Raw genomic sequence first — 20,438 nt, 5'->3', positions numbered from 1 at the left:
CTGGATTTGTGCTGTCTTTTGGGGAAAGTTCTAGAGTCCAGCCTAACGATTCCTATGGAATTGAGTAAGAGCAAACAGGGCTGAACAAAAAAACAAACCTCATGCTTAAAATAGTAAATCTGTTGTAGCAACACATGAGTAAGCACGGGGCAGTGCAAGGAGCTGTCATTCCGGTAGGATTTGCTGGGAGCTTTCTGCTGTTGGGCCGGGAGCCCTGAGCCAGCCCTGCCCATCCCAAAAACACATTGGATGGTTCCTGAGGCTGTCCTCACACAGGGCGAGTGCTCCGGAGGGAAATGCCCTTGCTCTCCCTCAGCTGAAAGGCCCTGCCTGCTTTCTGTCCTCTGCAGTTGCTAATTCAGATCTGTTCAGCAGGGAGAAGGCTGAAGCAGTGTCCCTGGGAGCTGCAGGGATGTTACCAGTGAACTGGGGATGCTGAGGACTCAGCCTCGCTGGTGTGTGGGTTGCTGAGTGTGGTGGGAGCCCCACCTATGCATACCTGTACCTGCACACGGTGTGCCCTGTGTGGGAGGCAGCTCCCAGGGCCAGCACGGCTCCCATTCCTCATTAGTGAGGAGCAGGGAAAAGCACGAAGGCTGTGGTTTTGCCTTCTCAAAGCAGGGAGAGGAATGTGTGTGTAATTCCCCCTGTTACAGTTAGTAATCCATGTGTGCATGAAATTCTTCTTTTTTGCCAGTTTTTTTTTCCTCTCCTGTACCAATCTACAGAGGATGTGAGTGAGTAGTTCAAGCTCATGGCTCCAAGCCTGGCTTTGAAGTGAAGCAGCTCTGGAGATCCCCTTGAGTGGCCAGCAGCAATCACACAAATGCTGCTCTTTATGGTGGATGAGCTGCCAGGGAGCTTTCTGCTCTGCTCACCCCCCCTCTGTGCCCATCTACCCTCACCTCCCCCTACTCAGACCCCCTGTTTTGGCCTCGGCTGTGCTCCCATGCTCAGCCTCCAGCTGACAGAGCAGCGACCGGAATAGAGATGAGTGTTTTGGTGTGGGAGGAATAATAGCTGTGCTTCAGTCAGAAATGCTAAGTAGGAGAGAGCTCTGTGTATGGAGGAGAGCTGCCCTGGTTTAATTTGCATCTGTTTGTTCAGATGGCCCAAGCTTCTGTGCGAACTTGTTTGGTGTTTAGCATAGGCTCTTCCCACCTGATTTCAGACCAAATGAAATACAGCATGGAAATGAAGTTGCCTACACGGGAGTTGATGGGAGCGTGTAGTCACGCTAACTTAAACCAGCACAGAAAAACCCTTAGCAAAGAACTGATCACGTCAAAAAGATGCTCATAATCAGAAAAAAAAAGAAACAGCTTTTATTCCTGGGGGAGTTCCAGTTTCTCTGTGGCAGCAACAACTCGTGGGGAGAGGTCAGAGGTGGGGCAGCAACGCAGCCAAAGCCTCGGCAGCAAAGATGGCCCACCCAAAGGCAGAGGCCCTGCTAGTTGTCCTCCCACCGCCAGCGATGAGGGGATGATTCCCCTTTGGACAGTTTTCTGGAACTCAGTTTCCTCCTCAAAGAGGAAAATTTGTCTCCGAGAACTTTCCGTAGCCCGGTGTTGTCCCTAACAAAGGGCAGATCCTTCTTCATAGCGGGCAGCTGTCCCGTGAACATGTCCCACCTAGCCAGAGCATCCACGGCCTTGTCTACTCGAGCCAGTTCCTCCTCAGAGACGTTCCTCTCCAGGGCAGCGATGCACATCTCCAGCCACAGCTCGTAATCTTTAATGACATCTGTGGGCTGGCTGGGCCCAGCCGGCTGGGGCTGACTCTGCACCTCAGCCAGCGAACACGACCGCTCGTCCTGCTCCAGCTCCGGGCCGATGGAGAGCGCCTGGCTGCACACGTCCGGCGTCAGCGGCTCTGACAAGGAGGTCACGGCCTCGGAGTCGTTCTCACAGCACATCCCGGAGTCCGAGCTGAGTGGAAGGACGTCCTCCGAGGCTGACAGGTCTGCTGGCTCCTGCTTTGGCCACGTGGACAGCACGGTCTGCGTCCAAGCATAGAGCTTCTGTGAAGGGAAGGCAAAGCATTTCGTTTTAGAGAATGAGAGGAAATGGGTACGCCTCAATGTTTTCAGGTAAGCACGGGCATCTCTTAGCTCAGCTTGAGACACCATGGCTGGGAGAATGTGAGTTCAGGCAGCTCATGGTTCCTTCACACAGCAGGGGCTTTCTCTTTTTTTCTTATTTTATTCACCCAGAGGGTGGTGACGCACTGAACAGGTTGCCCAAGGAGGCTGTGGATGCCCCATCCCTGCAGGCATTCAAGGCCAGGCTGGATGTGGCTCTGGGCAGCCTGGGCTGCTGGTTGGTGACCCTGCACATAGCAGGGGGTTGAAATGAGATGATCGTTGTGATCCTTTTCAACCCAGGCCATTCTATGATTCTGGACAGTGTCCATGAGAGCGCTGCTCCCTGTTAGATGTGGGCTGGATCTGTTCTGTTATTAAAGACAGTAAGAGGAGAATGGGACACATTAACCCCACTGTGTCCATATGTGATCTCTGCTGGAGCCAAACCAGGGCCTTGCTAAAGGAAGCTGAGTCCCTATGAAAGCTGCTGAGGCAGTGCTGAGGAATTCCCTTCCACTGTGCTGTGAACTCCTGTGGAAATGCACCCTGTACTCCTAAGAGCGGCTCTTCCCCTCTCGAGCTGAAATGCACGAGCTGGAAGGCCGAGCTCCAGGAAAGAATTAATGAAAGGAAAATGTCTGAGACAATTTCCTTTTTAAATATTAAACACTACAGCGGGTTGCTTCTGGCACACTTACGCTGTGGGGAATGAATCACTGCTCCAGTCATCACTGGATATAAGGTGATTTCCCTGTCTGCCTTGTTGGCATAACGTTGGCGTTTTTGGTGTGCTTTTCAGCTTTTGTGGCCTATTTCTCTATCTTTACACTGCAGCTCCCAGCCGATATTGATGCAAAGCACTGCATTTGCTTTGGAAAAGCAGAGGTGACAACTACAGGGCATTAAGTCCAGCTGTGGCTCCAGTGCACTGTGCTGGGTCTGTACGGACACCGGCGAGCCTGGCGCTGTCGTGGTTCAGGAGTGGGCACAAAATGCCAAGCCCTACAGAGCTGTCTTCTGCCAGAGCACCAGAGCATCCCCTTTCTCCCTGCCCCCTTTCCTTCTCTATTGCTTTCTCTTCAGGCAAATGACAGAGAAGATAAAGAGCTCAAATTGAGTGGGTGGGAGAAATCGGCCCTGTTTCACTGCAGTCTGTGCATGGAGCCTCAGGGAAGAATTTCATACAAGAGGAAAATGGACTCTTTCAACTGAGTTGGTCTGCCCTGCCCCCTCCCTCTGGGGCAAGGAGAAATGTGAAGGGACAGCTCTTCTCCTGCCTCATCCCACCTCCGAGAGCCTTTCCTTCTGGGTGTAAAGCACAAAGGCAGCAGAAGCTGTGGTAGGAGGGAGATGGGGAAGGGGATACCAGAGCTGTTTGGAAGCTGCAAACGCTCCGTGGTTTTATGATGCCTTCTAAAATTTCCAAGACTGGAAGTCTGAGGGAGAATCACAACTGCTGCTTAGCACCGTTCCCGGGGACATTCCCACAGTAAAGGAGGGGATAATTGCCTCGAGTTCACTGCCAAAATCCAAAAATCTTTCCTGTCACTCATCCTGGTGGCTTATGGATTCCAAGACATGAAGGGTTCATAGGGCTGCAGCTCCTTTGTATGCTCTCACAAATAAATAGAAAGGGATAACGTTACAGCTTAGCTTACCTGCAGGCAGGTAAACCAGCTTCTGTGCCCCAGTGAGTGAGTGCAAAGCTCATTAGCACCGTGGTGGAGATGCAGCCGTCCTGTGCTGCTGATCCAGACTCTCAGTGCAGCTTGAGCACTGCTGGTTGTTTTTTGGTTGGTTTGTTCATTTCTTTCAGTGTGGCCATTGCAAACAGTGCAAATTGGTAGAGGTACTCTGTGCAGAACAGGCTGGGATGCTGTGCAATGTTGGAGCAGGTGGAAATAGTGGTTGTGGGAGGGAAACGCAGTGAGAATTGGTTGGCTTTCAGTTTTCAAGACAGCCTATAAATGGAATAAGCAGCTGAGCTGACAAAATGGAGTATGTTTCTGAGTGTGGCTCAGATAAATAAATGGAAGGGCTCATCCTCCTACATAAGGACTGGTTTCCTGTCCTATGTGCTCTGCTGCCAGTGATCTCTCAGTCGCAGCCGTTAGCAGCATTACCTGCTCCTGGGGAGCAGCAGCTTTGTGTCTGGCATTTCCTGCATGCACTGAGGCTGTCTGGCTCTGCTCTGGCAGGTGGTGGTTCTTGCTCATCCTCCACAGGGAGGTGTGACTCCAGCCTTGCACTGAGCCAGCCGCAACTTCCCGAATCACACTTTGCAAGTGACTTGGCTTTCGGATTTGATATCATCTTCACGTGTTCTCTGCCCTATTCACAGCTAACTGTTGAATTAATCTCTGGCACGACTATCTCCTGTCTCAGTGCAGAAGCAGAGCCTCTTACAGCGATCGTCGCAGCCGCCTCACACAGACGTGTGCTGTGTCTCGCAGAGCTGTCGCTATCAAGGCAGCAGATGTGAGCTTTGGCAAGTGAGGGCTTTCTGCGAGTTTGAGTTTGCTGCTGCTGGGGGATGTTAAGGCAAATACGGCATTTGCTGCAGGTGTGAAGGAAAAGCGTTTCTAGAAGAGCTTAACACAGACAGCAGTTCTGTTCTGGGGGGGGATAGCTGGGTGCTGGAAGGTCAGGCATTGGAATAAAGCAGTCCATTCCCCTGGTGCTCTGGGCAATTTGGGCAGCAGCAGGCACCAAATGGCCACGGCAGCTCACACCACGAGGAAAGCAGCACAACCACACACGTGCATTTTCCCCACCTGCTCTGCCGTGTTTCTGTGCGTTTGTCTCCAAGCTGAATGAAGCAGAGCTGTCCCCGTTCCCATTCTGCTCGTTACAGATATAACCCACAGACTTTAAAGCAGGCAGCAGGGGAAAATCCTGTCTGTGAACATGATGTTTTCCAGACAAATAATAACTAAGGAGGAGGTAGGATGCAGAGTGAGAATAGTGAGATTAATTACACCCTCTTTGCTGTTCAACCTTTTGAAAGGGTAGATAACAACAGGGCAAGGGGAAATGATTTTAAGTTGAAGGAGGGAAGATTTAGGTTGGATGTCAGGGGAAGTTCTTTACTAGGAGAGCAGTGAGGTGCTGGAACAGCTGCCCGGAGAGGCTGTGGACACCCCATCCATCCCTGGTCTTGTAAGAAATGGGAAGGTTGGTGGCCCTGCCTGTGGCGGGGGGGGTTGGAGATTTGTGATCCTTGAGATCCCTTCCACTCTGGGCCATTCTGTGATTCTGTTTGGCTACTGAGCCCAGCTTTGTAGCCATCGGATGCAGAAAAACCCTTTCTGGATCTATGGGAGGTTAGCTCTGCTCCTGACAGTGGCTGTATGTGGCGTTAGCAGTTCTGTAGGTGGGAGAGAAGGATCTAGGGCTCTCCTTTTATTAGGGAGCAGTCAGTGAGGATCCTTTCTCGTATTGTTAAGCTGAGGAACTGCAGCAAAGTTCCCACTAATATTTCCTCTGGGATATCAGCAGCTCCAGAGAAAAACACACTGGCATGTGAGAAAGGACACGGACGTGGGAACTGCTGCTGCTCTGGCCACAACTTGCTCTGGCTTCACCTCTGCCCACCCTGATTTTGGAAACAGCATAACATGGTAGAACTATTGCGCCGCCTTTGTCTCTGGCCAGAAGCCCTAGGGCTTGTGTAGAGCATTGGTCACTGACCACGTCGAAATCATAGCCCATGTCTGAGGCATGACCTGCTCTCATAGAAATTGAGCATGTTTAGTGCTGGGATTTATGGGGTAGCCCCCTGGCTTGTGGGGGGGGCTGGTGGCTCTGTCTCTCACCCTGTAGCGCTCGACAAGCTTGAAGCCCACGATGTGCTGCAGCTTGCGCAGGCAGATGGGGCAGGGCTCCAAGGGCCTCAGCAAGGCTTCATCCAGGCTCAGCGCGCCCTGCATGATGCACTGCAGCCAGCGGCACGTCCCCAGGCCCATCAGGTGGCAGATCTCATGACAGGTCACCTGTTGGGACAACAACAATCAGTTGTTTCAGCATTGCTGCGAGTTGCCTCTCCATGCAGTCAATACTGCAGTTTGCCCCGGTGCCATAGGGAGCTGAGGAGTGCCTGCATAGCGCACCAAGGTGCAAAGTGCTTGGGGCTATGTATGTACATGAGCCTCTGCTCGTGGGCAGAGAGGCAGATGATGCTCAGGCCTGAAGTACTGAAGCTCAGATAGCAAGAAATAGGGAGTGCAGGAGACCACTGGTCCTACCTTACAGCACTGGACCATCTCTTGGGCACTGAACGGCAAGGTCCTCTCTCGGCTCTCCTTGCTGACATCACTTAGCTGTTCTCTGTGTGTGAGTGGGTTCAAGCTGCTACAACTGGCCTGGGGGAAATCCCCAGAAAATCTAGCGAAGCTGCAGACTCCCACTTCTGTAAAGAGAGGAGAACAGAGGTTGGGCATCAGTGCTTGTGGCTTTTCCCCAGCTCAGCATGCCTGTACTGGTGCAAAAAGACACACTTCCAAGGCTTGCAGTTCTCTGGTTGCCTCTGCCTAAAATAGTGTCCCTGGATCGCTATCCCTGAGTCCCTTAATTTTAAGTTGGAAAAACCCAGCTCCTCCCATCAGGCAGTGGGAAAAAAAAATAGAGGATTTGTGTGGTGCTGCCTTATCCAAACCCTGTGCTGGGACATCATCAGACACCAGTCCCACCTTGTCCTGGTAGGAATTTGCTGAACGTGAAGCTCCAGGTCTCACATGGGTACAGGTCGGTCAGAGTGAGCCCAAGGACACACAGAGCATCCATGGGCTTGTTGTTCTTTAGGAAGTTCAGGATCCCATCTGGACAAACACAGGAGAGATGCCCGTTAAATTGAAGCATCCTTGGAAGGCATGCAAGAGCCACACAGGAGCAAATTTCCAGACGTGAAAGGCTGCAGAACTCCCCTGTGCATCACCCAGCCCATGGATTTACTTTGGCTCCGGACGGAAGGTGGGAGAGCTCAGCTCACATGAGAGCAACAGTGCTGGATCTGAACAGAACAGCACAGAAAAGATACTAACAGCAGAGGATAACATGATGGAAGTCTCTTTGCTTTTCATTCCTATTTCCAGCCTCAGAGTTCAAGGTTTTCCCCAGGATCAGGATTTTTCCCTTCTCCCTCCCTGATGAAGGGCGATGTCAGGCATTTCCCCATAGAGGGCCATATCACAGCACACCCGGCCCCTCACCTGCATGCAGCTGCACTCTGTCCGAGTCCCGGCTGTGGCGGTAGCAGCAGTGAATGGATGAGATGGGGATGGAAGGAAGGCACTTCACACGGAGCCCCAGGAAGAAGGACTCCACACAGCTCTGAAGGGAATCCAGCAGTGAGGGCCCCGCAGGCCCTTCGGTCAGGTCTAGAGAGAAAGCTGTGGTGTCAGCACCCCAAAGCCAGAGTGAACCAGGAGCTCTGGAGGGCTTCTGTGGGGCTGGCCATGAGGCAGGCTTGTTTTGAAGCTAATTGCTGACTCTGGGATGGGGCAGTCATCTCCTGATGGTTTTATGGGTGTGGAGAAGAGGGGCCTCTGTCAGAGGGTCACCCCAAGGAAGTGGGGTCTCATTGCAGAGCAGGAAGGCTATCTTTGAGATGAGCAGTGCAGAAAGGTTAACCTGGGTGGAGCCGGGGGGGGCTGCTTGTTGTTTGTGAATTGGCATGGGATGGAGCTCCCAAAATGCTGCGTTATCCAGCATTGTTTTACATCTGCTTACATACAGATACGTATATATATGCGTATATATTCATATCAAATCTCACCCAAGGGCACCCATGGTATTTTCTGGCGCTCTGTATTGTTGGCTGTCATCGTGACTCTGGACTGGGGATACAGCAGAACCTTTGCTGTTATGGACTTAGCTTTCCTTGCACTAATTATTTCTTGCCTCCTTGGAAGAGAGGAAGGATGGCAATAGAGTTGGGTTCCCCCCTCCCTCCTGTGCCCTTCCGGGTGGCTCAGTGCGGATGCCTTACCGATAGGCTGCAGGTAGATGTGCTTTCGGCAGAAGCTCTGCTTTCTCCTCAGCATGGCGTGGTAGAAGGTTTCAAAGTCCTCGGGGGCATCGGGGTGGCTGAGGAGCCAATCGAAAGCTGTCCGGATGAGCAGCGTGCAGAAAAGCGTCCTCTGCGGGTTGTAGGCTTCAGAAAGGAACAGCTTCTCTGCCCTGGAGAAAGCCTTGGCATAGAGCTCCTGCAGGGCCGGGTTGGTGGAGATCAACGCATCCTTCAGAGCCCGGGGCCCGAAGCTGAACTCCTGCGTGTGTTTGCACTGCAGCATTGCGGAGAGGCCCACGGGCCGTTGGGGACCTGGCAGAGCTCAGCTCTCAGAGCAGGTTACCCCGGGCTTCCAGCTGTGGGATCTGAGTGGGAGCCTGCAGGCTGTGCTCAGCGCCGGCCGGGTGTCCTGAAATGCATGTGAGAGGGAAGCTGTTATGGGATGCTCTGCGTCTCCATGAGCATCGCTGGTTTATGTACCAGTAGGTGGTGCTCAAGAATGCGCAGCCCCAGTACTGCTGCCGGAGGTCTGGGTTAAATCAGATGGTTGGCTTCATCTATTTATTTATTTATGCTGTGTTTTAAGGTCGAGTGTTGTGCCTCTGGCTGTATTAGCCCTTATAGGGTGCTGAAAGGCAGTGCTCCTGTGCACTGGTAGGAAAGGAGCAGATGTGTCAACTGGAACCCAAGTATTTAGCAGCTGTGCTTTGGGAAAAGCTGCTTTGCACAGGTAAGTGCTCCACCTGCGTACAGCAGGATGAAAACACGCAGGTAGACATGCAGCAAAGCATGGGCATCCTAGGAAGAAGTATTGTTTTCTGTGAGGTGAGTTAATACTTGTTTAAAAGCAACCTGGGTGGGTAAGTGTGTGTATCAGCTGCTGGTCATTGCGTTGTGTCAGCGCTATGCAGTGAGAGGGGGAAAAGAGAGGTACAATATTTTTAGGAGGAATGGGTTGATCTGTAATGTCAGTAGCTCAGCAGTCACCAGGTGCCCCTGGGGACAGTGATATAGCAATGAAGTCAATAATCAAATAAGAGTACCAACATGGGCCAGGTGTCTTCCTCTGTTACATGGAGATGGCTGTGGTAGTTTCGCCATAAGATAAAGGTTGCAGCCCTTAAAAATTGAGTTTCTTTACATCTAACCCTTGGGAAGGTAGCTGTCTGTTTAAGCAGTCCTTAGAAAAGACTTGTTCTGTGTGATCTTCTGCAGAGCTCAGGGTACATCCCAGAGGAGGGGGAGCAGGTAAGCAGTTTGCTTTTATTTTTGCTGTCTTTGTACTTTGCTGGCATTAAAGCCTGACAGCAGGAGCATAGTGGGATCCGAGGTAGTACAACAGCCTTAATCCAATGGAATTCTAGAGATATAATCTTTGATGCTTTCTCAGCTACCTCTTCTTATTGCCCCAAAAGTGCCCACGTTGCTTTTGCAACAAGAGCACACGTGAGGTTATTTTGCACTTTGTCGCCCAAATCTCTTTGCTTATGACTTACTTCCAAATTTAAGAGGGTAAAAGGAGATTCTGACCCTACTGAAGTCATCGGGAGTTGAATCTTGGCCCTGCTGAAGTCCGAGGCAACACTCATCCTGCACAAACTCCAAATGCAAGCATCCTTTTTCCCACCATACTCAGAACTTACACTGGGAAACCATGAGCCATGTTACCACCACTGTGCTGTGTGAGCCCTGCCTGCTGCTCCCAAGCAAGCCAAGCTCTGTGCTCAGCCCGGGTTGGGAGTGATCTTGCCTAAGGTTTCGGAGAAGCAGGAGCTGCCTTCATCAGCGCTGCCTGTGAGTACGTGGGGATGTGGGAGGAGCTGCTTAGAGAATGAATGGATTTTTCCAAATGGGAAGTAGCAAAGAGTGGATGTATGCAGTAATGAACACAATGGGCGCAGTCTCTTAGCCTGTGTTCCCCCGGGCTCTCTCATGAAATGCAATGTGCACCCAGCGCTATGGGACATACATTGTTTCCCAAGGCTTCCTAAAAGGGGACATTCACGCTGCACCAGACGTCCCTGGCAATAAACATGGGCATTTTGTGAGCACCCACAACGCACGAGGACGTCCGTGATTACACTTTGGTGGTTGGGAAGCTCAAGGGCAGGAACTCACTTGCAGTCTGGAGCACTGTGTGCCTCCTTCTCTTGGACACCGGTTTTGCTTCCAAGAGAATAACAGCAACCCATTGCATTCACCAAATCCAACACCATTACTTCTATCTAGCAAGCATTTCTAGAATACTTCACTGCAGGAAATCAATGCTTCAGAAAAAAATGTTATGGATGTCTTTTGCAGATTCTTTGCAATGTTGAGTGTAGAAGATGGTATTTGTGCTTGATCTAATAGATGGATATACTGTTCTCATTAACTGGGGTGGTGTGGAAGAGCTCTGTAATTTTTAGCTCTTGTTTTGGGGCTGCTGCTATAATGCTCCAATGCAGTCCTTCCAGAGGGAATGGCACTTCAGCTGCAATGGGCATTCATTTTCCAGCAGTTTTAAGGCACCGAGGCAGTGACGCAGAACTGGAAGCACCAATGCATCCGTATGCATTTCAGGTATGTAGGAAGGAGATGTTATGTCTTTAGAGCAAACAGCAATTAATTTGTTGTCTTGGCCAAGGATAAGCCAGAGGACCTGATTAGCAAATCCTGAGGAGAAGTAACTCCTTGTTTAAAAGGCCGTTGACTTCTGGTTGCACTTGAAGAAATCCTTTAAGCCACGTTAGAACAATAATTTTGCCACAGGTGGGCGTCTCCACTCATGGCATTCTCTTTTTTTACTATTAGGGAAAAAAAAAAATCCTATTTCCAATCTGAACTTTGTTATTCCCACTTGTAGCCATTTGTTAATGTTCACTTTTTTCCAAAACTGTGGGCATTTGCAGAAGAAATTCCCCAAAACTTCAGCCTGAGCAGTCACAGCCGACACCCCCCCGTTGTCACACTAACCTGTAAATGCTTTCATGTGCAATTCAGGTTAATAGTAAATTATTCCCTTTGCAAATCAGGCACCTATAAATTATTCCCTGTAATTGGAAATTACCTATGAATTATTCTTTTTGAAATTCACATCTATGTCATTCATTCTCTTATTATATTGACACTGCTTGCTTGGACAGATATGCTTGGGGCTGACGGTAACAGCGTAACTCTGGAAAGCCAAGGCAGTGCCATACAGCATGAGTTCATTTGTAATGGGGTGGCTGACAGAGATGGTCTGGTGTGCAGAGAACCAACGTGGTGTGGCCCAGAAAAGGGGCGTATGGATACAGGTTGGCCATTGTAAAGTTTATTTTCTAAGCCAACTTGTAAGGCATTTCTCTCTGATTCAGGCTGTGCTCATTATGGTCTTCTCCCCTCTTGGCTATTATGCAGTATTTAGAGACACTCCTTTAATTGGGCTGCTCGGATGTCAGAGGGACATTAGCAGAGACTGTTAAAACTGATTAATTGCTTGAGTTAGGTGCTGTACTGTAAACAGGCAGTGATAGAGCAAAAGATTCATAGCCAGTCAACAGCAGTGAAGAGCCCAGAGCAAACAGAACAAGCGTTAGCTAATTATCAGCATGCCCTAGTTGCTCTAATAGCTCTTTTCCTGAGCTGTGCAGTTGGTATCTGCTGCTGCCACTCACAGAGCATTCTCACCTTCCCAGTATAACACAGATGACCTGAGAGCAGTTTTATCAGTGTTTGCTGACAGCACAGGAGGATGTTTCTTGGATGCTCTATGGGCAAATCCAGCACAGTGGGACAGAGAGGACGTGGATGTGTGCAAGGATATAACCCCAGTGCAAATAACGTCCCCACTGTTCCTCTCCTCCCTCAAGGACCTGGTTGCAGTTCTCACACAGCCTGAGGCTTTGCCTACCCACTGGGCTCAGCTGCCAAGGTCAGAACAGATCTGTTTTGCCAGGTTCAGACCTGGAAAGGGACAACTGGGGGCCTTGGGGGATCCTTAGCAGCTCTCAGAATGGATCTGCTCTGCTCACAGAGGAAATGCACCCCGGGTCTCATTCTGCCCCATACTTGTGTCCATGAGGAGCTGGAACCCTTTTCAATCAATGGCAACAAATCACTGAATCAGATCTCATTCTGTTCCCATCCACGCAGTCAGATAAAAACCTCCTGGCCTCACGTGCTGCCATATCCCAATCATATTGATGTGTAATGTCTCCAGAATATGCCTGTGACTCTGAAACAGATGATCTGTGTGGTCTGTCTGAAAATGAGTCATTCCCAGAGCTGTGGAAACCTCCTGGGATTCACTTGGGAGGACAGTCTACCTGCAGTCTGTAACCATGGGGGGTTATTGCTGCGGGGCTCTGTCCTGGAGGGGTGTCCTCACCTCAGCCTGCCTTGTGACTTCCCATGGGCTGCTGGACAGGGCGGATGGATGACCTCATGGGCAGAAAGGTTTGTGCTATTAAAGACTGGAATTGTAAAGGTCATTAACCACCTAAGATGGAGACAGATGCTTGCAGATTATTTCTGAACGCTTACGCATCCGCTTCCCTCTTGATTTTGCTTTATGTTAAAGCCTGCTCTCTTCCATACACTCTGCTTCGTATGAATATGTATTAAGGACATGCATTACCCGTAGTTTGTCTTCTATCCTAAGGATTTTATTCCGTGCTCATAAATAATGCTGCTTTTTTGTGTGTGCTTTCTATTTAAGGATCTCTAAGAGCCACGTAAATACTACAGAAATATCTGTGCTTCCATACAGAAGAGAAGATGAAGGTATGCACCCTCTGCCCTCTTCCCACTCACACCCACTATCTCATTGGTTTTGGTGCTCGTGGATTTTTCTCTGTGCATTCTCTGGTTAAGCTCTCAGTGGTGTTTCTCCCATGCACCTGTGAGATGAAGGGAGGGCTGTGTTCTTCTTCCCTTGCTCTTACATGCAACAAACTTGCATGCATTGCTGGGTATTTTCTGTGCATTTAATAACCAAGGACCCAAGGGCAGCCCAGAAGCAGAGCACGCTGCCTATCAGCGCTCTACAACAAACGTAGCGCTGCGGAGATATCCGGGCTGTAATCATTCACAGCTCTGGGCACTTCACTCTTCATCGTACTTGTCTAGACAGACTAAATGGGTTCTGCAAGACAGCCCCGGTGTCAGCCAGGAAAGAGGCTGCAGAGTTTCCATACAGATGAATGCCCAAACAGGTATGGCTACGGTTAGATATTCCCTCAAGTGCAAGCATTATAAAAGTAGTTCATCATGCGGTGTAAATGCACTGTAATGCTGTGTCTTTTTCCCAGGAAACCAGGTGCTCTGTAAGCAGCAGCACGAGGCAGGGGATGCTCCTTTTGCAGTACCTCTGCCAGGGAGCCACGCAGCAGCGCGGCTGCAGAGGGCAGCCCCACACCCACGACCTCACCGTGGCTGTCTGTACCGGAGCCCTCGGCTGCTGGGGCTGTTTCAGCAAACGGGCGCGTTCTGCAAGTGCTGCAGGGGCAGCTCTTGCGCTGGGGGACCCCCATGGCCCACCCGGCCCTGCAGATTTGGATCCGGGTCATCTTGCTCCGGGATGACAGGGCTTGGTGTGAGGGGAAAGAAGAGATCCCTCAGTGCCCCGAGCCGATGCCCCACGGCCCGCAGAGCTGTGCAGGCTGCACCCAGCTGAGCCCCCGCACCCGAGCCCCTGGGAGGATGCTCCAAAGGCAGCGCCCGGAGCAGAACCCCGGGCACGCCGGAACGATGACCTGAGGATGTCTTGGAGGTGCTGGGGGATGCCCTCGCTGGAGCCCCACCACTCCTCTTTAGGAGGAATACCCCAAGAGCAGCCCCCTGCGCTCCGGCATAGGGGCTGCCCCAAGCAGGACGTTGGTCACGTAGAATGATGCCCCCAAGCCTGCTGCCCCCAAAAGCGGGGACAGCTTAAGGGGGATGGGGGGCTGTTCCGAGGGAAGGGTCCCGACCCCCCGCCCTCCGGAACCGGCAGCCGCGCTTCCCTCCCGGTGAGGACGACCGCGCGTTACCCTCCCGGCTGAGCGCCCACCCCGACCCCCCCGGGGCGCCCAGCACTCACCGCCCGCCGGGCCGGGGCTGCGGAGGCCGGGGAGGAGCGGCAGGGCCGGGGCAGCCGGCTCGGGGCTGGCGAGGCGGAGCGGAGCCGGGCAGCGGCGGCAGGAGGAGCAGCGGCGGCGGTAGCAGCAGCAGGAGAAGGAGGAGGAGGAGGAAGAAAAAGGGGGAGAAAAAGCAGCACGAGTGGGGCTTGGCCCCTCCGCCGGGAGCCCACGGGATTCGCCGAGCCGCCGCCGGGAGCCGCCCCGAACCCCGCGGGGAAAGCGCCGGGGGCAGCGCCGGAGCGGGGCCGGGGGGACCGGCGGGCAGCACGGGGACTGCACCCTAACCCGGACCGCAGGGTAGCCCCACAAAATGGTTTTGGAGCAAAAAGGGTAAATGGGGCTCTGGGGGAGGGGGGTGTCGGCCCCGGCGGGTCCCCGCTGGAGCCGGGAGAGGAGCGATGGGAGCGCGCTCCTGCCGGGAGCCCGGGGCTGGGCGGTGTGACGGTGCCGCAAGGGCTGAGAGCTCTTTAATCTGCTCTGTTAATAAGAAACGAAGGTTGGAGTGGGTGTCTGGAGAGCAGAGCTCTAGTTATGTGGTTGCACCGGAGACTGATGAGATCTGCTCCATGGGAGTGGTGGCTGTGTTTGCCTTGATGCTCCTCTCAGTTCGTCTCTCCCACATGACGTGGATGTGTTTCTGTGTCCCAGGGTGTCCTTTAATTTGGGAATATTATCTGTTCTCAGGAAGGTTAATTACATTGGAGGAGTGGATCTCCGGCCGCATTTCCTCATGTCTTCTGGCTTTCGTGTTTTGATCTTTTTGGTGCTTTGATCCCATGTTTCCCCATCACTAGATGGAAGGACAAAGGAAGATCCCAGCTGGGACCCGGACTTGTCCCTAAGTGACACAAACAGAAGTTAGGAATACATTTCCCAAGCTCTGGAGCTGCAGTGCTCCTTGCAGCCCACACTGCAGGCACAGCTCTGCAGGGTGCAGCAGGAATGCTCCACCAGAGCCTCAGTGGCCATACAGGTGGACAGATTGCAGTGCTGTGGGGTTAGTGAGCACCAAGATAAGAAAATCACTGCACGCAGCAGCCTGCCACCCCGGGCTCTGCATTGCTCTAAAGGCACTGAGAGCATCGCTGGTGAGAAATTGCCTTAATTAGCTGCTATTGTAATCAGAAGGAGGGGAGCAGCAGGAGTCTCACCTGGCAGCCTGTGTGGGAACCTTCCTGCAGTGCAGTGTGGGGGCAGGGCTGGGCCCGACGGCCTTGCAGCAGCGTCCCTTCCCTTCATCCACTCACCAAAGCATGGGAGATGCCCTCTGTTCAGTTTTAATTGGTTGCTGCTTGTAATTAGTGCTTATTTGTATTAATTAACTGAAATTATGTATCTGTGTGTTGTTTGTAGTACACCATCAGTGTGTTCAGAGCAACACAAACCCCAAAGAGGCAGCTCCTGCCCGGGGGAAGCCAAGAGCTAAACCAGGCAGCAGTGCTCTCTGCATGCGGTGTGCTCCAGGAATGGAGATTTAGGTTTTTTTCCTACAAAACCTATTGCATGTAACCTTGCTATTTAATGCTTGCTTTAGCTGCCCACCTGCAGATCAGTCAGCACAGCTGAACAGGACTGGCGCTGTTGTGGTGTCCTCACAAACAGAAGGGAATGTCCCCCAGAGCAGCACCAGGACTGGAGCTTCACAGAGTGCCCTTTGGTCATCTGAAGAAAGCTGCATACGTGGACATCTCCACGAGGGAAACTGTCAGTACTGAGTGATGTGTGAGCCACAGGCAGGAGACCAAACTACAGCCACAGGCTGGAGCCAGACAAGCTGAAATGAGGAAACAACACATTGGGTTTTTTCTTTAGAATGAAGCTGATGAGCTCCTGGAATAAACTGCTGAGGACAGCAAATGCCTCCCCATATGTTGGAGTTTTCCAAACAAGATAAGATGCCTTTTCTGTGAGATGGGCTCACAGTGCTGGGCTTTGTGCAACCAAGGAAGGTTCTGCTCCTGCTGAATGCTGCAGGTGTGACACTTTCTCCTGGGGTTGGTGGTTGGGCTGTTGAGAAGTTGGTGTTATTTCTGTTCTTTGCAATCTGCAGCAGTTTCGAACAAGGCAGGGTGCTTTTAGCATCAGTCCAGGCTGCCACCACAAAGCAGAAATGCATGAAAGCAAACTTTCTTTAAGTCTGAGTGTGAAAAGCAGCCCTGACAAAGCACTGTGGGTTCATCTCTTGTTCTCTCTCTGCTCTGTGACCGCAAAGCCCTGACCTACATTTGGGCAGCCCTGCAGAGGGCTGCATTACCAGCAGCCACTTTGTGCTTGGTCCTAACACAGGTACAGTCCTGCCAGGAGCACCAGGAGGAGGACAGGGGAATGCACCAGGATAAGAACCTGGCCTTAAGGGGCTGCTTTGCAAAAAGGAGTGATGTAAAGGTTTCTGGAAGGGACAGACTTTGGGTGCCGTGCATTGATGGTGATGGAAAGGGAGAAGCAGGACTGAGTGGTTTGTGGCAGAGGCTGTGGGTTACCACACTGGGAGTGCTGCTGGGAACAGCTTTGCCTTCTTTCCAGGCTGGAGATGTGGCAGTGTGTTTCTGATAGTGGGACGGTCTGAAACAGGAGATGAGGCATCAATGAAGCAGGTGTTCTCCTGGTACAGGCTGGGGATGGGTCAGACAGGCTGTGGCAGCTTTGTGCTTCCCTTCTGAAACTGCTGTTCTGCCTCTGCCTGCATCAGAGGGCACAAAAGGGAGAACCGTTCCTTATCTCTTCCATTCGCTTTCAGTAATATCCTTAAAAGCTGTGATGTGTCACTCTGGTGCCTGGACAGGCTCCTCCTGTTCCCAGCTGCTGCTCTGGGCACTGCCCAGGCGCCCTGCACTGCATGCCCACCCATCGCCCTGCCCTCAGCAGCTGGGAGGGACCTCATGGAGGCAAACAGTGATGATGTTGGGATTTTTTTGCCTTTCCCATGGAGCGGTGAGGAGCAGCAGCAGCGAAGGATGATGGAGGAGAAGGGAGCAGCAGGCAGCAGCAGGCAGGAGGCCCCTTCTGGGAGGTGACAGTGCTGGAGCATTGGTGTCCCCAAGGCACTGCTCACACTCAGCCTGGGATCATGCCTGCAAGCAGAACTGACCCTCTGCACTGCATCCTGGCACAGCCCAGCTCCATCAGTGGGCCGGGCAGCTGATGGGAGCAGTGCCGGGCTGGTGCTCCTGCAGTGACACAGACTGGAAGAGACAAACAGCCCCAGCCCTGCTCTGATCAGTGAGCGCAATCTGCTGCTACAACTGCTGCTGGAGGGAGAGGGGAGGGAGGGGAAAGGAGAAGAGCGATTAAGTGAAGCAGGAGCTGCTCATTTGCAGATCTGTTACTAGGTCATGGTACCACCTATATCCTGGGTTTATTAAGGCTTATAAATGGAGCCTGAGGTTTGAGACCCTGGGGAAGGGGCTGTCCCTCCTGCAGCTGCCTGATTGCTGCTTCGGTTCTGCTGTGCTGCTAATGGGAAGAAAACTTCTCTTATCCCAAGCTCTGCTCATTTGCAGAGCCGCTTTCCCTTTTCAGCACTGATCTCGTGTTTGGAGTCTCCCCGTGGGCAGTTGGTGTGCATGCTCCACAAGGGAAGAGAGCTTGCAGATCCCTGTCTGTTTGCAGAGGGTATAGGCACTTTTTAATTCATTTTCATTTTTGCTGCTGGCAGTGTTGGGGTTCAGTGCCTTGTGGGTCCTGTCCAAGGTTCAGGAGCCCCATAGAAGGAGGCTGAGCTGGAGTAATCCATCCCAGGCTTTAAGCCCAGCCCGGACCTGCTCTGTGCCTTCCCTGGGTTCAGTATTGAGGCCAGCAGAAATAGCATCTCACTTCCCGGTGTCAGAGGAGGTGCTAAGTAGGACAAAGTTAAATTCGGGATTATTAGGAAGAGAAGAAGCGCAGATAATTCAATATGCTTTTGTCTGATGGTAACATCTGAGCACAAATGTGAAGAGAGCTGCCCTTTGCGGAGGGCAAGGCGAGGAGAGGTTTGCAGTGATGCAGTGAATTGTTGGGCAGCAGTGGGTGTTTGGGAGCACTTCAGGTTTCCCTCATGCAGATGGGGCTGGCTCCCAGCCTGCAGCATTTCAGCCCATGGAGCACCCAGCTGGTGCCAGCAGTGGTGCAGGGCTGGGGGGCATCTTGGTGCAGAGGAATTTGGGAAAGCACAGGTCGAGGTGTTCTCCTTGGTGGCAGCTTCATTTTAAGCTATATCAGAGTCTTTCCTAAGAGAGAGGCAAAGGCAATGAGTTTCAATGGGCAATAATTAAACGGAGACAGTGCACTCTGGAGAAAAGTATACTCTGTATAGAAACGTGGGAATCTCTGAACAAGAGGCAAAGCCCGGCACCAAGCTGTGCAATTAAAAAGCTGCAGTGAGGTGAGATACGAGATGGAGAGGAGAGAGATTCGGAGGCACTGAGACGTTTGGACGAATCACCGCACCCCGATTCTCTCCTTGGCTGCCCTTGGCTGAATGAACGCACTGCACAGCCCGTCCTGGCGGGCACTGCCAGCACCGAATTGAGCACAGTGGAGGCGCTGGGAGCAGCAGGGCTGGGAAGTGGGCTGTGTCCTGCAGGATGAGCCCCACATCCTGGCTCATGGCCGGGTCAGTGCTCGTGGTGCTGGCATTGCTCCGGTGCCTCTTTGCTCGCAGCCAGGGATGCCACGAAGGCGGCTAAAGGCCAAGTGCTGTCGCTGGAAGCCAGCTGCAAATTAGTGCACGGTGTGTGATTAATGTGCTTTTTAAATGCATTCATGTCCCGTCACACTGGCTGTGGCTCTTGTGTCACACTCGGTGCCCTCAGAACGTTTATTAGCCTTATAGATCCCCTGATTATTGCTTTCTCTTTTATAATTAAGCCATGAAACTCAGCATGGTGCAGCTTATGCGGCATTAATTCATGCCTGGCGTACTCTGCCTGTGCCCTAGGAGAAGGCTAAATGCTGGCAGCTGGGCTGCTTGCTGCACAGTTGCTATTCTGAAATTCTTTAATATGATTACAGAAATAACAGTCTGCGTGCATATGGGTGACTCGGGGCTCAGCACTGCTACACGCAGCAGCAAGACGTGGTGTGAGCTCCCCACATCAGTGCTGTCAGCTCTGCTTTGCTGTTTGCTGCTCTCCCTTCTCAGGACGAGTGAGTTCTGTTTCTCTTCCTTATGTCCTGGCCTTGGCTTAAGCCTCATGTAAGTAGAATCGAGGATTTTCTGTGGAGCTGAACGTTTACAGCCACTTTCTGTCAGCTGCAGCAGCTCTCTGAGTGTTTCCCTCCTGCCCATGGTGCAGTAGATCAGCACTTTGCATGGCCACATGGTGAGCTGAGCTAGGAACAACAATATCATAAACCACATCTATCTCTTTGCAATTTTTGTTTTCCACCTCCTGGGAATCAGATGTAGGATGGACTGTGCTGGGGTGGCTGAAGCTCAGCACTCCTGGACAGGAGATTGCTGCAGTGACCCAGCATCATGCTCCCAGCCACTGCTGGTCCCAGGGGAGCAGGCTGAGCACAGAGCTCATGAAAGCTCTGCTGGGCTGCTGCTGCTCCACTGGCAGTCCCTGTGGAGTGAGCCCAGCCCTCCCAGCAGAGCTGTTTGAGTGGGCAGTGATGGGCTTCAGCTGCTCTGCCCACCCTGGTTCTGGGCTGTGTGTGTGCAGGGAATCCTACCCAGCTCCAGATGCGAGGACAGCAGGCAGCAGGTGGCTGTGTCTGCTATGGAAGAGCATAGTGTCCCTCTTCTGTTTGGGAGCAGCAGGAAACAGCCTGGAAGTGGTAGGAGTGTGGACACAGAGTTCCTCTGAGCACAGCCAGATGGCCGCTGTGATCAGCACTGCATCTGGAGCCGACGGAGGTACACAGTGACAGGTATGGCTGCTCCCTTCTGCCTCTCCCCCAGAGAAAACCCCGTGTTTTACAAATTGCACATCTGCTGGCTGTGTCACACAGTGCTCCCTCACATGTAGCCTCAATTTCAGAGAGAGTCTCCCCAAATCTGCATTGAACTCCCTATACTTACTGTACTGTCCCACTCCATAGTATGTGCTATTTATACTCACGCTACTCGCGTTATCAGTTATTACTAATCAAGCTGTTTATGCAGAGATCCAAATGCTGACACATCTGATCTTAAAGCTTCTGCTCCAAGAAGCAGTGCCAAAGCCCACGAGCAGGATGCAGCGCCGTAGTGCAGCAACTCTTTGCGCTCAGACGTTTCCATGGAGATGGATCTTTGATCTCATTGCAATAAATGAAGGGTGGGGAAGACGCTCCCAAA

At 52.1% G+C, this 20,438-nt stretch overlaps 1 protein-coding gene across 1 annotated transcript; it reads right to left on the bottom strand.

Annotated features, from left to right (window-relative positions):
* Positions 1-1,301: 1,301 nt before the first annotated feature.
* On the bottom strand, positions 1,302-14,167 carry AMZ2 (archaelysin family metallopeptidase 2). The gene is made up of 7 exons (XM_414779.7): positions 14,134-14,167; positions 8,070-8,499; positions 7,291-7,458; positions 6,772-6,900; positions 6,328-6,491; positions 5,899-6,075; positions 1,302-2,020 (listed from the first exon to the last, which is right to left on the bottom strand). Exons 2-7 carry the CDS (start codon positions 8,371-8,373, stop codon positions 1,451-1,453), a joined length of 1,512 nt encoding a protein of 503 aa, XP_414779.3. The 5' UTR covers positions 8,374-8,499; positions 14,134-14,167; the 3' UTR covers positions 1,302-1,450.
* Positions 14,168-20,438: the final 6,271 nt, after the last annotated feature.

This window comes from Gallus gallus, chromosome 14, assembly GCF_016699485.2.
Source record: "Gallus gallus isolate bGalGal1 chromosome 14, bGalGal1.mat.broiler.GRCg7b, whole genome shotgun sequence".
NCBI classification, from domain to species: Eukaryota; Metazoa; Chordata; class Aves; order Galliformes; family Phasianidae; genus Gallus; species Gallus gallus.
The sequence above is the reverse complement of the archived record's forward strand: the minus strand, read 5'-3'. Positions and strand labels throughout refer to the sequence as shown.

Excerpts from the sequence above, each read along its gene's own strand:
- AMZ2 (XM_414779.7), bottom strand. The coding sequence starts at position 8,373 with ATGCTGCAGTGCAAACACACGCAGGAGTTCAGCTTCGGGCCCCGGGCT. Across the intron at positions 6,901-7,290 it reads CAGAGTGCAGCTGCATGCAG|ATGGGATCCTGAACTTCCTA; the intron begins GTGAGGGGCCGG and ends GTGTTTGTCCAG. Across the intron at positions 6,076-6,327 it reads AGATGGTCCAGTGCTGTAAG|GTGACCTGTCATGAGATCTG; the intron begins GTAGGACCAGTG and ends TTGTCCCAACAG.